The 18,389-nt window shown below is 41.3% G+C and overlaps 2 protein-coding genes across 3 annotated transcripts in view; one reads left to right on the forward strand and one right to left on the reverse strand.

The window, feature by feature from the left end:
* LOC126959323 (uncharacterized) overlaps positions 1-560 on the reverse strand; it is a 16,604-nt gene extending 16,044 nt beyond the window's left edge. The window contains 1 exon segment of the mRNA XM_050798199.1: positions 530-560. Within this exon segment, the coding sequence (XP_050654156.1) occupies positions 530-560 (31 nt within the window).
* On the forward strand, positions 541-15,410 carry CFAP161 (cilia and flagella associated protein 161). Of its 2 annotated transcripts, none has more exons than XM_050798570.1 (7): positions 541-692; positions 1,584-1,673; positions 2,175-2,407; positions 3,707-3,791; positions 9,920-10,078; positions 14,095-14,168; positions 14,575-15,410. In XM_050798570.1, the coding sequence occupies exons 1-7, from the start codon at positions 624-626 to the stop codon at positions 14,768-14,770; spliced, it is 906 nt and encodes a 301-aa protein (XP_050654527.1). In that variant the 5' UTR covers positions 541-623; the 3' UTR covers positions 14,771-15,410. The 2 variants fall into 2 exon arrangements, with proteins under 2 accessions (XP_050654527.1, XP_050654528.1); XM_050798571.1 differs by having other exon boundaries at positions 554-692; positions 2,223-2,407.
* The last annotated feature ends 2,979 nt before the right edge of the window (positions 15,411-18,389 follow it).

Raw genomic sequence — 18,389 nt, forward strand, 5'->3', positions numbered from 1 at the left:
ACCCAGGGAGGGAGGGAGGGAGAATGCTGTCAAGTCCGCAAAAATATGGACAACCTCAGAAACCTATCAACAGAAATATACTAACAGGGCCTTACTTTTAAGGCCTTGAAATTTTTAATTCTCCCTTCTTCTTTCTATGCGATTTTGGTTTCCAAAAGTCTACATTGAACAGGTATTATTAGGGCGAAATTGCTGTTGCTGCTGCTGCTGCTGCTGATTACAAACAATAGGCTGCAAGCAAGCTGTGTTTCCATTTAAAAGCTCTTGTTTGCTGCCTCGACAAGCAAGGGGTACTGGATAGCACTTTTCGGTTAGATTCTAATAAAAAGAAAGAAAGTTTTAAATTTCTCTCTCCAAGCACTTTGTCAGCCAGGGTTTTCCCTCTTGCCTGCCCTGCAGTTAAGGAAATCTAAGAGGTGGAAGGTGGGGCGGGCTGGAGGGCCACAGACAGCCGCTGACCCAGACGCCCCCTCTCCCGCCCCGGGGCGAGGCTGCGCGCTGTCACTTATTGGTCAGTAGGGTCCCGGACCTTGACCAATCGCCTCGGACCGGGTCGTCATGGCGACGGGCCACGCTAACACCTGGTGGCGGAGGGAGGCCCACTTGCTGAAAGGCAAGGCGCGATGGCGCAGAACTTGTATGGTCCGGGAGTCCGGATAGGCAACTGGAACGAGGACGTCTACCTGGAGGAGGTACGCAGGGTGTGGCCGGGCGCGGACCCGCAGCTCAGGAACTCCCAGACCCTCCTCTAAGTTCAGTCCCCTGCTTTGAGCGCCTCAAGCCTCCTCTCTCACCCAGCATACAGTGAATACCTCTAAAATCCCCGCCCCTCCGCCCCTCCCCCTCACCCAATCTCTAAACTCCCTAGGAATCCTACCTGCCCAACAAATCCAGGTCTCACTGACCTCTACTCCGAGCACCCTGACTTTTCTTTCTGCGGGTCCCTTGGCCTCCCAAAGTCGGGCACCTTGACTCTTAAGCCCCTGGCCTGTGTCTCCCGCTTAGCCTAGAGTCCCACTAAGTCCCCCGTATTCCTTACAGTCTGACAGCCTCAGGCTGTGGGCCAGGTGAGAACACAGGCTCTAGGCAGAAATAATATCCCTCCCCACTCCAACCCTGCCACACTTGCCCTCTTGAATGACCCTGAGTGTTCCTTTTACTGACATTGTACTCTCTGCCTTATATTCCCCCAAGGTGGTCTTAACAAGGCTCTGAGCCATTCGTGTATGGGTCAGGTTGGGGAGGGGTGGACTTTCTAGTGTCAGTCATCATACAGTCGAGGGAAACCTCAGCAGGGAAGACATGGCCTCCAAATGTCACTCAAGATGGTATCTGGCTGGAGTAATTACTGGTGATGTTTCTTTTTCTTTGTTTTGCCTTTCTCATTTTTCTAAACATTCTATAATGTAGTAAAAATATTAAAGTAATGCTAAAAATGTTCCATCATTCCCATTATGCTCACATTCCTTTTTTTTGTCCTCAAATTTTGAGTTTTCAACTTGGAAGAGCTTCTGACCTAAAAGTTGTTAATACTAACATCTGTATTATTCAGGGCTACTGTTGTTGATTTTCTCTTTAACTAGGAGCTTATGAAAGACTTCTTAGAGAAGAGAGACAAGGGGAAACTTCTCATACAGAGACGTAGAAGACTAAAACAGAATCTTTTGAGACCGGTAACTTTAAATTCAAACAATTGTTTTCAAATTCTGTGTGAGTATATGTAAAGAAAAAAATTTCATAACCGAGTTACCATTTGGAAAATAACAGTTTTTAAAAACAAATTTTGCAATGTTTAAATTCTTCTAAGATCTTAGAAACATAAAGGAAGTCTGCCCTAAATCATGTTTACCTGCATTTTACAAATAAAGAAATAAATGAGTTAATATATAAATAAGTAAAATGCCCTTTAGTTGGTAATCGACAACTTTTTCAATGAATGTTGAATTTCTAGAATAATGAGGAAATCCATGTGATTTTCACCAGCTTCATTTGGCTTCATTTGGGATTACTGGGAGCTTTGCCTTGGCAAAGGCAAAGGGAAAGGAAGAAGGAACTAAGGTTCAAGTGAAATCCTGAATGAAATGGGTACTAGTCTGAGAAGGAAGAAAATTGCCTTGGCCGTGACTGTTGAGGAATTGCATGGTTTATGTAATAAACTACTATTAAAATTGTAGATGCAACTTTCCATGACTGAAGATGGTTATGTTCATTACGGTGACAAGGTGATGCTTGTGAATCCTGATGATCCTGACACAGAAGCTGATGTGTTTCTGGGTGGGGACCTGAGCCTGTGTATGACTCCAGATGAAATTCAGTCCCATCTGAGAGATGAATTAGAGGTACCCTGTGGCCTGAGCGCAGTTCAAGCCAAGACCCCAATTGGCAGAAACACTTTTATCATTTTGAGGTAAAGAGACTTTAATTTGCATTTCATTTTCATCATAAATATGTTTCACTTGCAGCTTAAAGATTCCTAGGTATTGGAGCCGCTGAGTGGAGGGAAAGGTTTTGTGAACATTTTCCGTGATTTTCATCTTGCTTTGCTTACTTTGAGAGTTATTGTTAAGGGAACTTTACAATCCCTTTTTATCTTAGACAGCAGGATAATTGTGTTCAATTCAAAATGCTTAAATCATGAGTATTGGATCCAGGGAATTAAATTCATATTCTGCCTGGAAGCAAAGTGGCTTTTCCCTACAACGTTTTGGAACTCTTTGAGCTCATTTGAGTGTTTTCATTGTTCTTAATATGGCTACGTTATTTTTTACAATAAAAATGTATAGTTTAATACAAGGTGGCACTAGATGGGATTTGCTCTTTTAAAGTTAACTGTCCATTAAAAATGTACTTGCAGAGATTTTGAAAATGAACAATTAAATCCTTAGGGAAGAAATAGATATATGATCACAATGAAAAACTATTACTAATTCATATAACAGCAATGTAAGCATTGCAAGAATATATAGACCCGGACCAGGTGCAGTGGCTCCTGCCTATAATCCCAACACTTTGGGAAGTCAAGGTGGGCAGATCACCTGAGGTCAAGAGTTCGAGACCAGACTGGCCAACATGTCGAAACCCCATCTCTACGAAAAATACAAAAATGAGCTGGGCATGGTGGCAGGCTCCTGTAATTCTAGCTACTTGTGTCAGTGAAGCATAATAATCACTTGAACCTGGGAGGTGGAGGTTGCAGTGAGCCAAGATTGTACCACCAAACACCAGCCTGGGGGAAAAAAAGAATATATAGACAGTTCTTCAAGTTCTAATTTAGATTTCTTTTGAATACATATGTTAAGACAACTAAAAATGGATCACAACCTCTGTTTCCTGAAGGATTAAGAGGAAACTGTATTAAATGTCTACAAGTGTGTTACCTTGGTTCTCTCTGAAGATGTCAAAGCACTTGACCAGAATTCCTTAGTATACATTAGCAAGACGTGCTTAGTTTACTCTAACCAGAGGCTCACAAAGTGGGGATGCTTTGTGTTCTAGCTATGGTGCAGGGTAGGGAGTAGGGTGCTAGCTGGATTTTGAGACCAAAAGAAAACACCTTTTATTTAATTATTTAATTCAGTTACAGTATGTGAATATAAATTATCGAAAAAACTGATTATAAACAAAATTGCATGCATAAACATAGAGTCATAGAATGATTCTAATACAGAGAGTTTACATTTACATTATACTTATTGTCCGTGGACAGTGTACACGGAGATGCCACTGGTCAAGTCCTTAGATATGGGCAGGACTTTTGCCTGGGGATAACAGGAGGATTTGACAACAAAATGGTGAGTTATCACTTTGCATATCTACTTTGGATCAGTCCTTTCTGTTGCACCAAAATGGGACCATAACTATCTACTCAAGTGGACAGAGAACTCTAGAGACATGGGCTCCATCCCTGACTTCACTACGGTTTCAGCTTGCAGCTTTTCACAGGCAGTTTCGGGCCAAGCCAGTCTTTCCTTTTAACTTCCCAAATTACAAAAACTATACCCTTAAAAGCTAACGTGTAAGGGGGGAAAGCCATTTCACAATGCAGCTGGCAAAAAGCAAAAGTTTATATCACTTCCACCTGTAAATTAAATGATTGAATTCATTAATAGCCATCTGATACCTGTCAAATGTTGCCAATGCTAGCAAGGCATATTATCTGCCAACTTTTTTATTTAAACTTTTGATGATCAGACTTTTGCCTAGTATGGGAGTAAGGACAATTTGAGTTGCTTAAATTTGCATAAATCAGGGAGCCTTGAGGATTAGGAAGTATAATAGAACCAGAGAGATTTGGGTTTGAACTTCAGATGTGTACCTATGGGATGGGAATTGGGGTAAGTTATTTAATGCCTTTTGAGCCTGTTTCTCATCTATAAGATGGTGAGTATTAGTCTACCTTACTACATGCCAGGCAGTGTTGTAAATGCTTCACATATTTTAACTTTCCTAATCCTCCAAACATGCCTTTGAGGTAGGGACTATTTTACCTTTAATTTACTGGTGGAAACACTGAGGCACTAAGAGGTTAAGTGATTTCTGACTCAAGTCACTCAGTTAGCAAGTAGCAGAGCTAGTACTATATCACATTTTTTATTGAATTAAAAATTCATTTACTATATAATGTAGCGTTATTAATATTATTATTTTTGATACCACTAAGAAAACACAATGCTGCCTGCTGGGTGCAGTGGCTCATGCCTGTAATCTCAGCACTTTGGGAGACCAAGGCAAGAGGATCATTCGAGGCCAGGAATTGTAGACCAGCCTTGGCAACATAGCGAGACCTCATCTCAACAAAAAATTTTAAAAACATTGGCCAGGTATGGTGGTGAGCTCCTGTAGTCCCAGACACTCATGAGGCTGAGGTGGGGGGATTGCTTAAGCCAGAAGGTAGAAACTGTAGAGTTTGCACCACTGTACCCCAGCCTGGGTGACAAAAAGAGACCCTGTGTCAAAACAAGAAGAAGAAGGAGGAGGAGGAGGAGGAAGATAAGGAGGAAGAGGAGGAGGAGAAAGAGGAAGAAAGAGGAAGAGGAAAAGAGGAAGAAGAAGAAGAAGAGGAAGAAGAAGAAGAAGAAGAAGAAGAAGAAGAAGAAGAAGAAGAAGAAGAAGAAGAAGAAGAAGAAGAAGAAGAAGAAGAAGAAGAAGAAGAGACCCTGTGTCAAAAAGAAGAAGAAGAAGAAGAAGAAGAAGAAGAAGAGTAGGAGGAGGAGGAGGAGGAGGAAGAAGAAGAAGAAGAAACAATGCTACCAATTAAGCTTTGACACCCCACAGATGGTAAGTTGCAGCCTGATAAGTATTGACTTATTGAAAAAAGGGAGTAAATTACCATTTATTAACCAGAGATTAGCACCATTAACATTTTGGCTTATTTTTACTTTCCTATGTATTTTGTTAAAACTTAGATAAATATACAGATAGGTTATTCTTTCTGAAATAGCATTTTTAAAGCTTTTTAAAATGACAAATGCATTTAATGAGAGCATAATATATAATTGTGTGGCAGTATCATTATTTACCTAGCCTTTCTTCTACTTTTGGGCAGTTGGGTTTGGTCCAATATTTCTGTCTTATATGTAAAATTCCAGTGTGCATTTGTGTATAAATGCTTAAAGCTTCCCCTCTCAAACTTCAAGTTAGGAATTCTACATTTAGGATAGATTTTTGGGAAGAGAATTACTAAGTCAAAGAATATGAACACATTTAAAAGTATTGATACATATAAAGAGTTCTTTTTGTAATGGGCTGTACCAATTTGCACTCTCAGCAACAATAAGAATGATCATCTACTGCTTCACTGATTGTATTAAATATCATAATTTAAAATTTTGCTAATTTGAAAAGCAAACAAAATGAAAAGAAAAAATGATATGTAAAGGTTGTACTACTTGTAATTTCTCCTGTATTTTAAGTTTGTTCTCTTTCCCTTATCTCTTCCTTTCTCTCTTGCTTCTTTTTTCTTTCTCCCTCCCTCTCCTCTCTCCTGCAAATCATTCGTTTTTTGCCTTTGTGTTGATTTGGGTTTATATACCATTGATTACTAAATTTTGTCATATGTGTTGCTAAGATTTCCATTTGCTGCTTGGCTTTTAAGTTATAGTTGTTCTAATATTATATTTTTGAGTAAAATGTATCAGTGTTTTTCTCTGTAATTCCTTCCATTGCTTTTAAGTTTTAAAGACTGCTTTAGAGATCGGATAAAAATAAAAACTTGAATTAGCTTCTAGATGTTTGCAATTTGACTTTTGCTTACATTTATTATTTAATCAACTTGGGATTTATTTTGATAAAGGGTTTTATGTGAATATCTCATTTTGTCCCAGATTACTGATCAATTATATCCATTATCTCTTGAATGATTATTCCTTTCTCTACAGATGCATGACATTTCCCTTAGCATACATTAAATTACTGTATATACTACCCTCTCCTTCTGAGCTTTCTATTTGGATCCATTAAACTCTAGTTGTCTACTTCTTTCTTTTTTTTTTTTTTTTTTTTGAGACAGGATCTCACTCTCTCACTTAGGCTGGAGTAGTGTCACGAACATGGTTCACTGCAGCTTCCACCTCCCAGGCTCAAGCAATTCTCCTGCCTCAGCCTCCCGAGTAGCTGGGACCACAGGTGCACACCATTATACCTGGCTAAGTTTTTAAAATACATGATTTATTTATTTATTTATTTATTTATTTATTTTAGAGACGGAGTTTCGCCATCTCTGCAATAACAGATATTATTGGCCATGGTCTTGAACTCGAGTTCCAGTGATCCTCCTGCCTCCACCTCCCAAAGTGCTGGGATTACAGGCGTGAGCCACTGCACCCAGCCCACTTGTCTATTTTTATTCTAGGACTATAGTGTCTTAATTATTAGAGCTTTATGATAGGGCTCATAGCCCTGTGACCTTCACAGCTCATAGGGCTAGTTGCCTCTCATTACACTTCTTTGTCTGAATTATGTTAGGAATTAGTTTCTCAGTTAAATGTAATGTTTATTTTTTCCAAGTCCCTCTGCCACTGTGGGGAAAATATTACTTGGTATTATATTTTGATTGGCATTGTAAAATGAAGTAAATTCACATATTTAGTAACTTTGCCATATTTATTCTTCTGGGATGTCTCTCCATTTATTCTCTCAGCAAGATTTTCTATCACCCAAGTAAGATTTTGTGTTTTCCTTTACATGGATTTGACAACGATTTTGTTAAGGGGTTTTCCTTGGTACCTTGTATTTTCAGATGCTATTGTGGAGAGGTCCTTTTGATAGAGTAAGGATAGAACATTTTATAGAATAAAGGATAATTTATCTTATAAAAATATAAGAAGGCTATTGATTTTTATATTCACCTTTGATGAAATAACTTACTCTTATTAATTCTATAGTTTCTTCAGTTGATTCTTTTATGTTTTCTAGGTAGACAGTCATTTAATCTTCAAATGATGACAATTTTCTCTCTTCTCCAATTCTTATACCCCAAATTTTGGTTTCTTGTCTTTGAATTAGCAAGCCCTTCTGGGCATTCATAGAAGCATTGGTGAAAGAGTGGCCCTTCTGGGTTAGCTCCTGATTTTATTATTGTGTTACTTTAGGTGAACAAAGGAGTTTGTGATGTGAGACAGATATTATTTGCCTTTTTTTTTTTTTTAAGTTGGAGTCTCACTCTGTCGCCTAGGCTGGAGAGCAGTGGTGCAATCTCGGCTCACTGCAGCATCTGCCTTCAGGGTTCAAGCAATTCTCATGCCTCAGCTTCCTGCGTAGCTGGGATTATAGGCGCCTGCTACCACACCTGGCTAAGTTTTCTATTTTTAGTAGAGACAGGGTTTCACCATGTTGGCCAGACTGTCTTGAACTCCTGACCTCAAGTGATCCTCCTGCCTCAGCCTCCCAAAATGCTGAGATTACAGGCATGAGCCACTGTGCCTGACCTTATTTGCCTTTTTAAGTTCTGGTTTTCTTGTTGCTCTGAAAGGCACCATCATCCAGGGCCAATGGCGAATCTACTTTAGGCTCATCTCCCTTCCCCACCCACGTCCAGCTGATTACCAGGTCTCTTCCTCCATTCCTAGGCACTGTTCTCCCTTCATACTGCACTTTGGCCTGTTTCTTATGCCCAGTGCAGCCCCTCAGCAGCCCAGGTCCCACTGTTTTGCCCTTTTAGTCTATCCTGACTTCAGACCATACTAGACAGGGTGCTGCCAGGTTGACCTTTTTTTTTTAAATTTAAATTTAAATTTTTAAAATTTATTATTGGCCGGGCGCGGTGGCTCAAGCCTGTAATCCCAGCACTTTGGGAGGCCAAGACGGGCGGATCACGAGGTCAGGAGATCGAGACCATCCTGGCTAACCCGGTGAAACCCCGTCTCTACTAAAAAGTACAAAAAACCAGCCGGGCGAGGTGGCGGGCGCCTGTAGTCCCAGCTACTCGGGAGGCTGAGGCAGGAGAATGGCGTAAACCCGGGAGGCGGAGCTTGTAGTGAGCTGAGATCTGGCCACTGCACTCCAGCCTGGGCGACAGAGCGAGACTCCGTCTCAAAAAAAAAAAAAAAAAAAAAAAAAATTTATTATTATTATTTTTCATTTTTCAGGTTGATCTTTTACAAGCACAGGTCTGGTCACCGCCCATCCTCACTGGAGTCAGCAGTGGCTCCCCATTGCCCTTTGAATGAAATTCTGGCTGTTTGCTGTGGCATCCGAGGCCCTCTGTAATACATCCTCACCCTCTCTGTGCTCACCCGCTCTGGCTTTCCAGCTTCCTCCTCAGAGCCTCTTTTGATCCCCCAGGAAAGTACTATACTCCTACCTCTGCCTCCCCCAGCTCATTGCAAATCTGCTGGACCTCCCTAACCAGAAAGGTACATGCAGGTGCTTCCCATTTCTGTGCTCAATCACCTCTTCTGCTAGGTGGAGAACCTATGAGGATAGTAACTCACCTCTGCCTTGCCCACAGTGCCTTACAGCACAGCCTTGCATGGGAAAGGTGCTTATTGGAAACCCATCAAAATATGCAGAAACTACTGCCACATTCAGGGTGGGGCTTAACCAGTGAAGAACTAGCAAAGAACTAAGATTTTGGACTTTTCAGCAGGATGGGGGTAGTTTCTTGGCAAGGTTACAGGCAGCCAGATAGCCAACATAAATTTCCAGCATGGACATCAATTCCAGAGGGGTGTGGGTCACCTTGGAGGCTCACAAATGAATATCAACTGTGAGGATATTGATTTGAAGAATAATTCATTTCATGTGATGAGTTTAATGCACCATCATTTATATTAAATAAAATATTAGTCCATGGCTGGGCATGGTCGTTCACACCTATAAACCGAGCACTTTGGGAGGCCAAGGTAGGAGGATTTCTTGAGACCAAGAGTTCAAGACCAGCTCGGGAAACAGTGGGATCCTATCTCTACAAAAAATAAAAAAAATTAGCTTGGCATGGCGATGTGCACCTGCAGTCCCAGCTACTCGGGAGGCTGAGGTGGGAGGATTGCTTGAGCCCAGGAGTTGGAGGCTGCAGTGAACCGTGATTGCCGCTGTGCTCCCACCTGGGCAACAGAATGAGACCCTGTCTCAAAACAAAAACAAAACAAAACAAAACAAAAAACCCCATTGATCCAGTTCCTATATCCTGAAGGGTTACAGGGGACAGGGAGTAGGAAGGAGAGAGGAAGATTGAGTTTGGTATTCAGAGGAAGGAAAAGTAGTTGGAGATGTGAGTGTGTGTATGTGTGTGTCTTGGTCTCAGCATGCCAGATGGCATACCTAAGGTAGAGGAAAATTGTGCTTTCTCATACAATCAGTAAGAACACAGTTTTTGGGAATTGCTTTGAATGTGCTTGCCGTCCAGCCAGTCAATTGCTTCTTTATTCCCCAGCTTTTAACAGAGCTCTGATGTAGAGCATCTGCTTGCTGTCATTTTCAGTTGTATTTATCAAGTGACCACAGGACCCTCCTGAAATCGTCTAAGAGGTCTTGGCTCCAGGAAGTGTACCTAACAGATGAGGTCTCCCATATGAACTGCTGGCAGGCTGCCATCCCTGACCCCCAGTTACGCCTGGAATATGAAGGCTTCCCCGTCCCGGTGAGTGCAGCATCGGGAAGACATGGGTGCCTATGCTATGAAATGAATGCAATTTACTCCTGTCTATAAAACACAGACTTATAGCTCAAATACCTCAAATGCCTTATGACTTTCTCTCTCTTTTCTGTCTTTTTTATTTTCCATGCATAACACACAGACTTACAGCTCAAATGCCTTATGACTTTCTCTCTCTTTTCCATTTATTACACAAGTTTGGAAGGCACCAATTTACCTCATGGCAGCATCGTGCATTAGAGTTTCTCAGCTCTGGCTGCACATGAGAATCACTTCAGGAGCTAAAAAGCTCAGACCCTGCCCCTGATATCAGGTTAAGAACCACTGATGTGCGACTGTAAGGGTTGTGACACTGCTTCCTTTGCACTGTTTTCACTAAGGCCTCTGGTAAGTCCTAATTTTTAAGGAGTTTGAGGCCAGGTGTGGTGGATCACACCTGCAATCCCAGCACTTTGGGAGGCTAAGGCAGGCGGATCTCTTGAGGCCAGGAGTTCAAGACCAGCCTGGGCAACATGGCGAAACCCCTGTCTCTACAAAAAATATAAAAATTAGTCAGATGTGGTGGCACACACCTGTAATCAAAGCTACTCAGGTGCCTGAGGCATGAGAATCTCTTGAACCCAGGAAGCGGAGGTTGCAGTGAGCCAAGATTGCACCATTGCACTCTAGCCTGGGTGACAAAGTGAGACTCTGTCTTAAAATAAATGAACAAATGAATAAATGAATAAATATTAGCCAGGTATAGTGGTGAGCGCCTGTAGTCCCAGCTACTTGAGAGGCTGAGGTGGGAGGATTACCCGAACCTGGGAGGTTGAGGCTGCTGTGAGCCCTGATTGTGCCACTGGACTCCACTCTGATCAACAGTGAGACCTTGTCTCAAAAAAAAAAAAAAAAAAAAAAAAAAAAATGGAGTTTGGAGAAGCCAAGGAGACAGCAGGGTAGCCACACAATCAATGCAGTGGTCCTGCAGGACAGCATCATTCTCATTGTCACTGTGCGACATTTTCTCCGGATGCTGGGGCCCATGGGACTGGAACCTGAAGCATGGTCCTGATGAGAAGGTCAGGGGGTCTTGTGGGCACAGAGTAGGCCTCCCTATTTCAAGGGCCAGAGGCTTTCCTGCTCATGAGGCATCCAACAAACAGAATGAAGATGTGTTGGCAGCCACTGCGTTGAGTATGGAATTAGTAGCAAGCATGTCCAGGGTTTGCTTGCTACCGACCAGGAAGTGGCCATGGTTGCAGGCCACTGAGTCCACCTGACGCAGCATGCCTGTCCCTCACCTCTGCCAAGTGCACCCTGACTTCACAAAGTTCTTTCTCCAAGCATGGAGGACATATATATTATCTACAATGAAACAGGCTTTACAAATTTTTCTCTTTAGCTGTCCTTTGCTAAGCTTTGCTCTTCTGAGAATTACCTTCTAGTTCCACAATTTAAACTGTCAGTGCTTCAGTTTCCCTATCTAAATTTGTGGTGTTAATAGTACCTACCTTCTGAGGTTTTGTGAAGACTAAATGGTTAGTACATTTAGAGTGTTAATTCGAAAAGTGCCTGGCTCATAGAAGGCACCCACAAGTGTTTCTTGTTGTCATGACTGTTGTTATATTGTTATTGCTGCCAGTTTTTTTAGAGGTTAAGGGAGCAGTCAGTGTTCCAAGCACCAGGAGTTCTTTTCTCCATTACTGATTCACCTTATGACTTGAGGAAAGTTTCCCCAAGCCTCACTGAGACATGGTTACACATCTGCAAATGGGAAACCCAAAGCTGTCTGAGCTACTTTGCACATGTCAAGGATCTCTGGCTAGAAAGACCACCAGCAACAACTGTGTTTTAACAGGTTAGGTGGATTACTTATTGCAGTGAGGGAGAACACACACCCTGGGGAAGCATGTAAGAGGGTGTTAGGATGCTTATAGAATTTGGGCTTTGGTTGGATGGTGTTAGAGAGAATCCCAAGAAGTAAGGCTTCGCTCTGGACTGGATGCTATAAGGAAGTCGGGGTAATTCTATGATTATTTATTGCAATAAATCTTATCTCTAGGGAGGGCCAGACTAGAGTGAGGACAAAGCTGTCATTAGTAAAGAAGCAGCAGTCAGTCGCTCATATTAGCTGGGAGAGGCTGGTATTTGGTATTTAGTGGCTTAGCCAATGTTTGTGTTTTATGTGTGTTCAGATATGATTATAGAGTGTTCTTGTTTTTGTTTTGACCCCTCATGATCACAGAGTGGCCTTGTCTGATGTGGACATTCTGTGAAGTTGATTCTGTTTCCAGGAGAACACTAAGGCCTACTTGTGAGTGCCAGGCCAACCCCTGTATGGCAGGGCTGCTTTTTCTTTCTTACACAGCTTTTAGCTTACATGAGTCAGGATTTTGAAATAGTATATATTTTTCCTGATTATAAACATATGTTCACTTATGAAAAGTCAAGAAAGCACAAAAATAATATGAAAATTACCAGTAGTTCCACTTCCAGAGAAAGCCATTGCTTATCATTTCTTTTTACAAGATAGGACATCATGAAGATACTTCTTTTTTTCCACTGAATAACACCATTGACCATATCTTGTGTGGCAAAGGTCTTCTCCAGTATAACTTTGAGTGATGATTTCATCATACAGATATCTACAATAATGCATTTCATCCATCCATTATGGTTTGGCATCTACATTTTTCTGTGTCTGTATAAATATATGTACAGTCCTGTGTCACTCAACGATGGGAATAAGTTCTGAAAAATGCATCATTAGGCAATCGTGGTCACCTGACAATGATTTTGTCATTGTGTGGACATTGTGAAGGGAAAATCAATCTTGGGACCTAAACTCACTACGTCAAAGCAAAAGTCAAGCTGGGAATGGGGTCACACAAACCTGCCTCCCATTTTGCTCTTAAATAGGATAGCTAAATACACACACACACACACACACACACATATATAATATATATACATATATATAATATATATACATATATATAATATATATACATATATATATTTTAAAGCTACATACATCCCTCACAATTTGCCCACTAGGAAATTCCTCGAGGGTCCCCAGATGTTTACCTTAAAACAGTTATGTGGAATGTTACCCATTTACAATGTAAAGCAATAGCTTCTCTTCACAGTATGGGACAAAGGACAGAATTAAAAGGCATCCTTCTGCTCACCTGAGACAAAGGCATGTATGAATGCTCCCTCTGCCCCATGTTTATTTCATCTTATGTAAAAATGCAGATTCACTGAGCCCAAGAGGAATGCATAAGTAACTATTCCTCTACCCCCCTCTCACATGTAAAATGTGTATTTGGAGAACACTGACAGAAAACTCAAAAGAACGCAACTGCTTGCCTCTTTTATTTACCCTTCTTTTTGTTGTTGTTGTTGTTTTTTCCTTTCTTCCTCTTCCCCCCAGTACCTGCTCTTTTCACTTTAAATATTGAGGTCCCCAGACCCTCTTTGGGAAAAACCATGGACCACCAAGTTTTCCTGTTGTTCTGTGTTCTTTTTGGTGGGCGTGTCCTTGACCTTGGCAAATAAACCTCTTAAAATAATTGAGACTCGCCTCAATAATTTTCTTTGATTTACACATCGTAAATATACTTACAGAAACCTAGATGGCATAGCCTACTATACACCAAAGCTACATGGGATAGCTTCGTGTTCCTAGGCTACAAACCTGTGCCCCATGTTACTATACTGAATACTGTAGGTAACTGTAACACAATGGTAAGTATTTGTGCATCTAAACACAGAAAAGGTACAGTAAAAATAAGGTCTTATGGTCGTACATGTGGTCGCATAGGTGGTCCTTTGCTAACTGAAATGTCATGAAGTGGCACATGACTGTGAATATATGTAATTTTTTCCTGTGAATATATATAATTTATATAATTGAATAATGTATAGTGTAATTTCAAATTTTTTGCTTCCCTAAAAGCAAAAGCAAAAAAAAAAAAATTTAGAATGCTAATAACACATTTTCTTTATCTGTTAAGGCAAATGCTAAAATTCTCATCAATCACTGTCACACAAATCGGGGACTGGCAGCCCACCGGCATCTTTTCTTAAGGTATTGTATTTCAGGGCACAACAAAATGCTGTGATTGGGGCTGGGGGCTGTGAATATAAGCAAAGAAGCTCAATTGACAGTATATGGCTGCACATACAAAAAATGTCCTTTGCTGATGAAATACTGCCACATAGAACTTCGATGGTGTGAAAAATTATATTAGAGCCCCTTCTTTTATACAAGTTCTTCCCCTACAAGAGGATTTTAGTTCTAATGGGGTCCCACCGGCCTAATCCTTGCCCAAATAGGGTGCAACCTCCCTGCAAACATATCCCATTTTAGAGATTCCCTAGGGCTTTATCCAGCAATCCACTTCTTAAGGTACTTTTGAGATTAAATTATTAATAACAGCTTATTGAGAGTTGTTATTCAGTTTCAAACCACAATTGATTCTCTCTTGCTACAGCACCTATTTTGGAAAGGAGGCTGAGGTTGTAGCTCACACATACCTGGATTCACACAGAGTTGAAAAACCAAGGAACCACTGGATGTTGGTTACTGGGAATCCCAGGGATGCCTCTTCCACCATGTTGGATCTGCCCAAACCGCCCGCAGAGGACACTCGAGCCATGGAGCAGGCCATGGGCCTTGACACGCAGTAACGCGCCAAGCACGTGCATGTTTTCCCTGGTCCCGCTCTCATCAATGTAGCTTTAAAAGAAATTAACAAACTTGGTCATGCCTCAAGCTATTTTTGAATCAGATGTGGAACTCTCTGAGCACTATATTAAAACAAAGATTACATTAAGATTATTGAATTTGTGGTGACAGTCTAGGGCTGAAAAAAACAGCTCTGGAGAATAAATAGTATTGGAAAGTGACAAACAATGGCCCTTTGTTGACAAACAAATTCTGAAGAACTCAGCTTCCTCTACTTATATCCTTCATTGTCTACAAGGACAATGCATTACTTTTCAAAGTTATGTCTATGTAATTAAGCTGTTGGAACTATACTGAATTTTTAGTACCACATTTTCCCTCTTAAATGTACTAAAACACAAAAAACTGACAGCTGTGAGCTGTGGCCTTACCTTGGAATTAAACATTTATATCTTTGTAAAACATCCTATTTTTGTTTCTACCTTTGGCTTTCGAGGTCAGGACCTCTACCTGATCAGTAACCTACTATTTTGTAATGATTTTTAAACTACAAAATCTCTGCCTTGCCTTTGAAACTGGCACATTAGTTGTGACACCCATGTGATTAGATAATTCCTGACAAAGTAAATGTATGTCCTTCCATTTATTTGTTCATCTGTTCATTCTTCATTGAGTACCTGTGATGTGTAGGGTATTATAAAGGGATATAGAGTTTCCAAGTCTTGTGGATACAGATAAACTATTAGGCTGGTTCACAAATATGTATACTGAGAGGTAGAATGTGGGATGTAAATGTGTTTTAAATAGATGCAGTTTCAGTCAATGCAGGTTGACCCTCTTCAAGAAGGCAGGCATTTTCCATCAAGTATACTGCGGGATTTAGGGCAGTGCTTCCAGCCTTGGCTATGCATTGCATTCACTCTGGGAACTGTAACAATTACTGATTCCTGGTCTGAGCCCAGAAATTCTGATTGAATGGTCTGGGGTACAGCCTAGGCATTGGGCTTTGTCAGTGTTCTTTAGATGGTTCCCATGTGCAGCCACGGCAGAGACCCACTGTGTTAGGAGGTGGAGAAGGAAGCAGTGGTTCCTTACGGGCGGTCAGAGAAGGCTTTCCTCAGCAAGTCTCACTCTGGCTGCATGTTAGAATCTCCTGAAGAATACTGAAAAAGCCCACGGCCCAGGCTGCACTCTGGACCATTCAATCAGAATTTCTAGGGTGGGACATTAAAAAATACAGATGCTTGGGCCCACCCCAGAGCTTCTTACTTGATTTGGAACCCACGTATTAGTATTTTTAAAAACTCACTAAATTTTTAATTTTTGTGGGTATGTAGTAGTTGTATATATTATACAGTACATGAGATTTGTTCTGTTTTTTTTTTTTTTTTTTTTTTTTTTTTGAGATGGAATTTCGCTCTTGTTGCCCAGGGTGGAGTGCAATGGCACGATCTCTGCTCACTGCAACATCCCCCTCCTGGATTCAAGCGATTCTTCTGCCTCAGCCTCCCGAATAGCTGGAATTACAAGCATGCACAACCATGTCAGACTAATTTGGTATTTTTAGTAGAGATGGGATTTCTCCATGTTGGTCAGGCTGGTCTTGAACTCCCGACCTCAGGTAATCCGCCTGCCTCCCAAAGTGCCGGGATTACAGGCGTGAACCACTGCGCCTGGCCATGAGATGTTTTGATACAGGCATGCAATGTGAAATAATCACATTATGGAGAATGGGGTATCTGTTCCCTCAAGCATTTATCCTGTGTGTTAACAAACAATCCAATTACATTCTTTCAGTTATTTTTAAATGTACAATTAAGTTATTATTGACTATAGTCACCTGTTGTGCTAACAAATAGTAGGTCTTAATCATTCTTTGTAACTATTTTTTTTTGTGTGCCCATTAACCAACCCCACCTCCCTCTCAGGTCCCTAGTGCCCTTTCCAGCCAGTGGTAACCATCCTTCTGCTCTCTATGTCCGTGAGTTCAATCGTTTTGATTTTTAGATCCCACAAATAAGTGAGAACATGTGATGTAAAAACTTGCTAATTTATTTTAATGTGCGGTCTGGGTTGAGAACCTCTGGCTTAGCTGAGAGGTAGGTCTGCCTGTGTGTCTCCAAGGGGTGAGACCAGGTGGGTTTGGGCTCCAGCTGGGGAAAGACATTCTTTAACAGTGTGAGCCACCTGAAAGTATCTAAACCAATTTCAGTGCATTCTTGCTCCTACCATAAGATATCCATGGAAAGCTTCAAACAACATCAGGGCTCTTGATCCTTTCCTAAGTGATCTTCTGATGGCTCCTTGACTGAACACTGAGAGGTTTCCACCAGATGGAAAGTCTTGACTGTGAGTTTTCCAGGTTTTTGGCACGTTGAACAAAGAATTGAACAAAGTGTACGAACAGAGCAACACAAAACGCAGAAAGCAACAAAAGAATGAAACAACGCTGTAAGCAATACAAGCACAGATTTATTTAAGTGAAAGTACACTCTACAGAGCACAAACAGGCTGGGCAAGAGGCTCAAGAGCCGCAATTACAATTTTTTTTTCCATTTAGTGTGCTATTATTAATACAGTGTATTATACAACATTTTTGTTGTGACAACAACCTGATTCTCTAAAGATGAAAAATTATTTCATTACAAATATAATATAGATCAAGTTCATATAACCTTTCTGTAGTCATTGAATAGTTAAGTGTTTCTTTTTCTTTTCTTTCTTTCTTTTTTTTTTATTATACTTTAAGTTCTAGGGTACATGTGCATAACGTGCAGGTTTGTTACATATGTATACTTGTGCCATGTTGGTGTGCTGCACCCATCAACTCGTCAGCACCCATCAACTCGTCATTTACATCAGGTATAACTCCCAATGCAATCCCTCCCCCTTCCCCCCTCCCCGTGATAGGCCCCGGTGTGTGATGTTCCCCTTCCCGAGTCCAAGTGATCTCATTGTTCAGTTCCCACCTATAAGTGAGAACATGTGGTGTTTGGTTTTCTGTTCTTGTGATAGTTTGCTGAGAATGATGGTTTCCAGCTGCATCCATGCCCCTACAAAGGACACAAACTCATCCTTTTTTATGGCTGCATAGTATTCCATGGTGTATATGTGCCACATTTTGTTAATCCAGTCTGCCACTGATGGACATTTGGGTTGATTCCAAGTCTTTGCTATTGTGAATAGTGCCGCAATAAACATACGTGTGCATGTGTCTTTTAGGGTTTAAGTTAAGCTAGAAGAATTTTGGTAACACCCGTAGGTGCCCTTCGGAGGGTTACACCTTATGAATAATTGGCCCACGACCAATCAGAGGCTGAAGTGCAGACTTGGCCCATGACCAATCAGAGGCTGAAGTGGAGACTGCCCGCAGCCAATTAGAGGCTGAAATAGAAACTTCTGTCTTGTTATCACAGGAGTGAGGATGTGGCCTCTATGCTGCCTAATCTTGCCAAGAACCAAGGAATGGTGCCATATCAAGGGCTCAGTGTTGGTCTCTGCTGCTGGTAAATTGGGCACTCGGCAGTGGTTGTAGCCAGGTCAGCCTTGGTGAGTGGAAGTCCACGTTGCTGAGCCCATGCCCTAACCCTTGGTTACCCTAATTCCCTATTCTGTCTCAGT

The sequence above is a fragment of the Macaca thibetana genome, chromosome 7 (genome assembly GCF_024542745.1).
Source record: "Macaca thibetana thibetana isolate TM-01 chromosome 7, ASM2454274v1, whole genome shotgun sequence".
In the NCBI taxonomy this organism is placed as follows: domain Eukaryota; kingdom Metazoa; phylum Chordata; class Mammalia; order Primates; family Cercopithecidae; genus Macaca; species Macaca thibetana.

Excerpts from the sequence above, each read along its gene's own strand:
- CFAP161 (XM_050798570.1), top strand. The coding sequence starts at position 624 with ATGGCGCAGAACTTGTATGGTCCGGGAGTCCGGATAGGCAACTGGAAC. Across the intron at positions 2,408-3,706 it reads AACACTTTTATCATTTTGAG|TGTACACGGAGATGCCACTG; the intron begins GTAAAGAGACTT and ends GTCCGTGGACAG. Across the intron at positions 10,079-14,094 it reads ATGAAGGCTTCCCCGTCCCG|GCAAATGCTAAAATTCTCAT; the intron begins GTGAGTGCAGCA and ends TTATCTGTTAAG.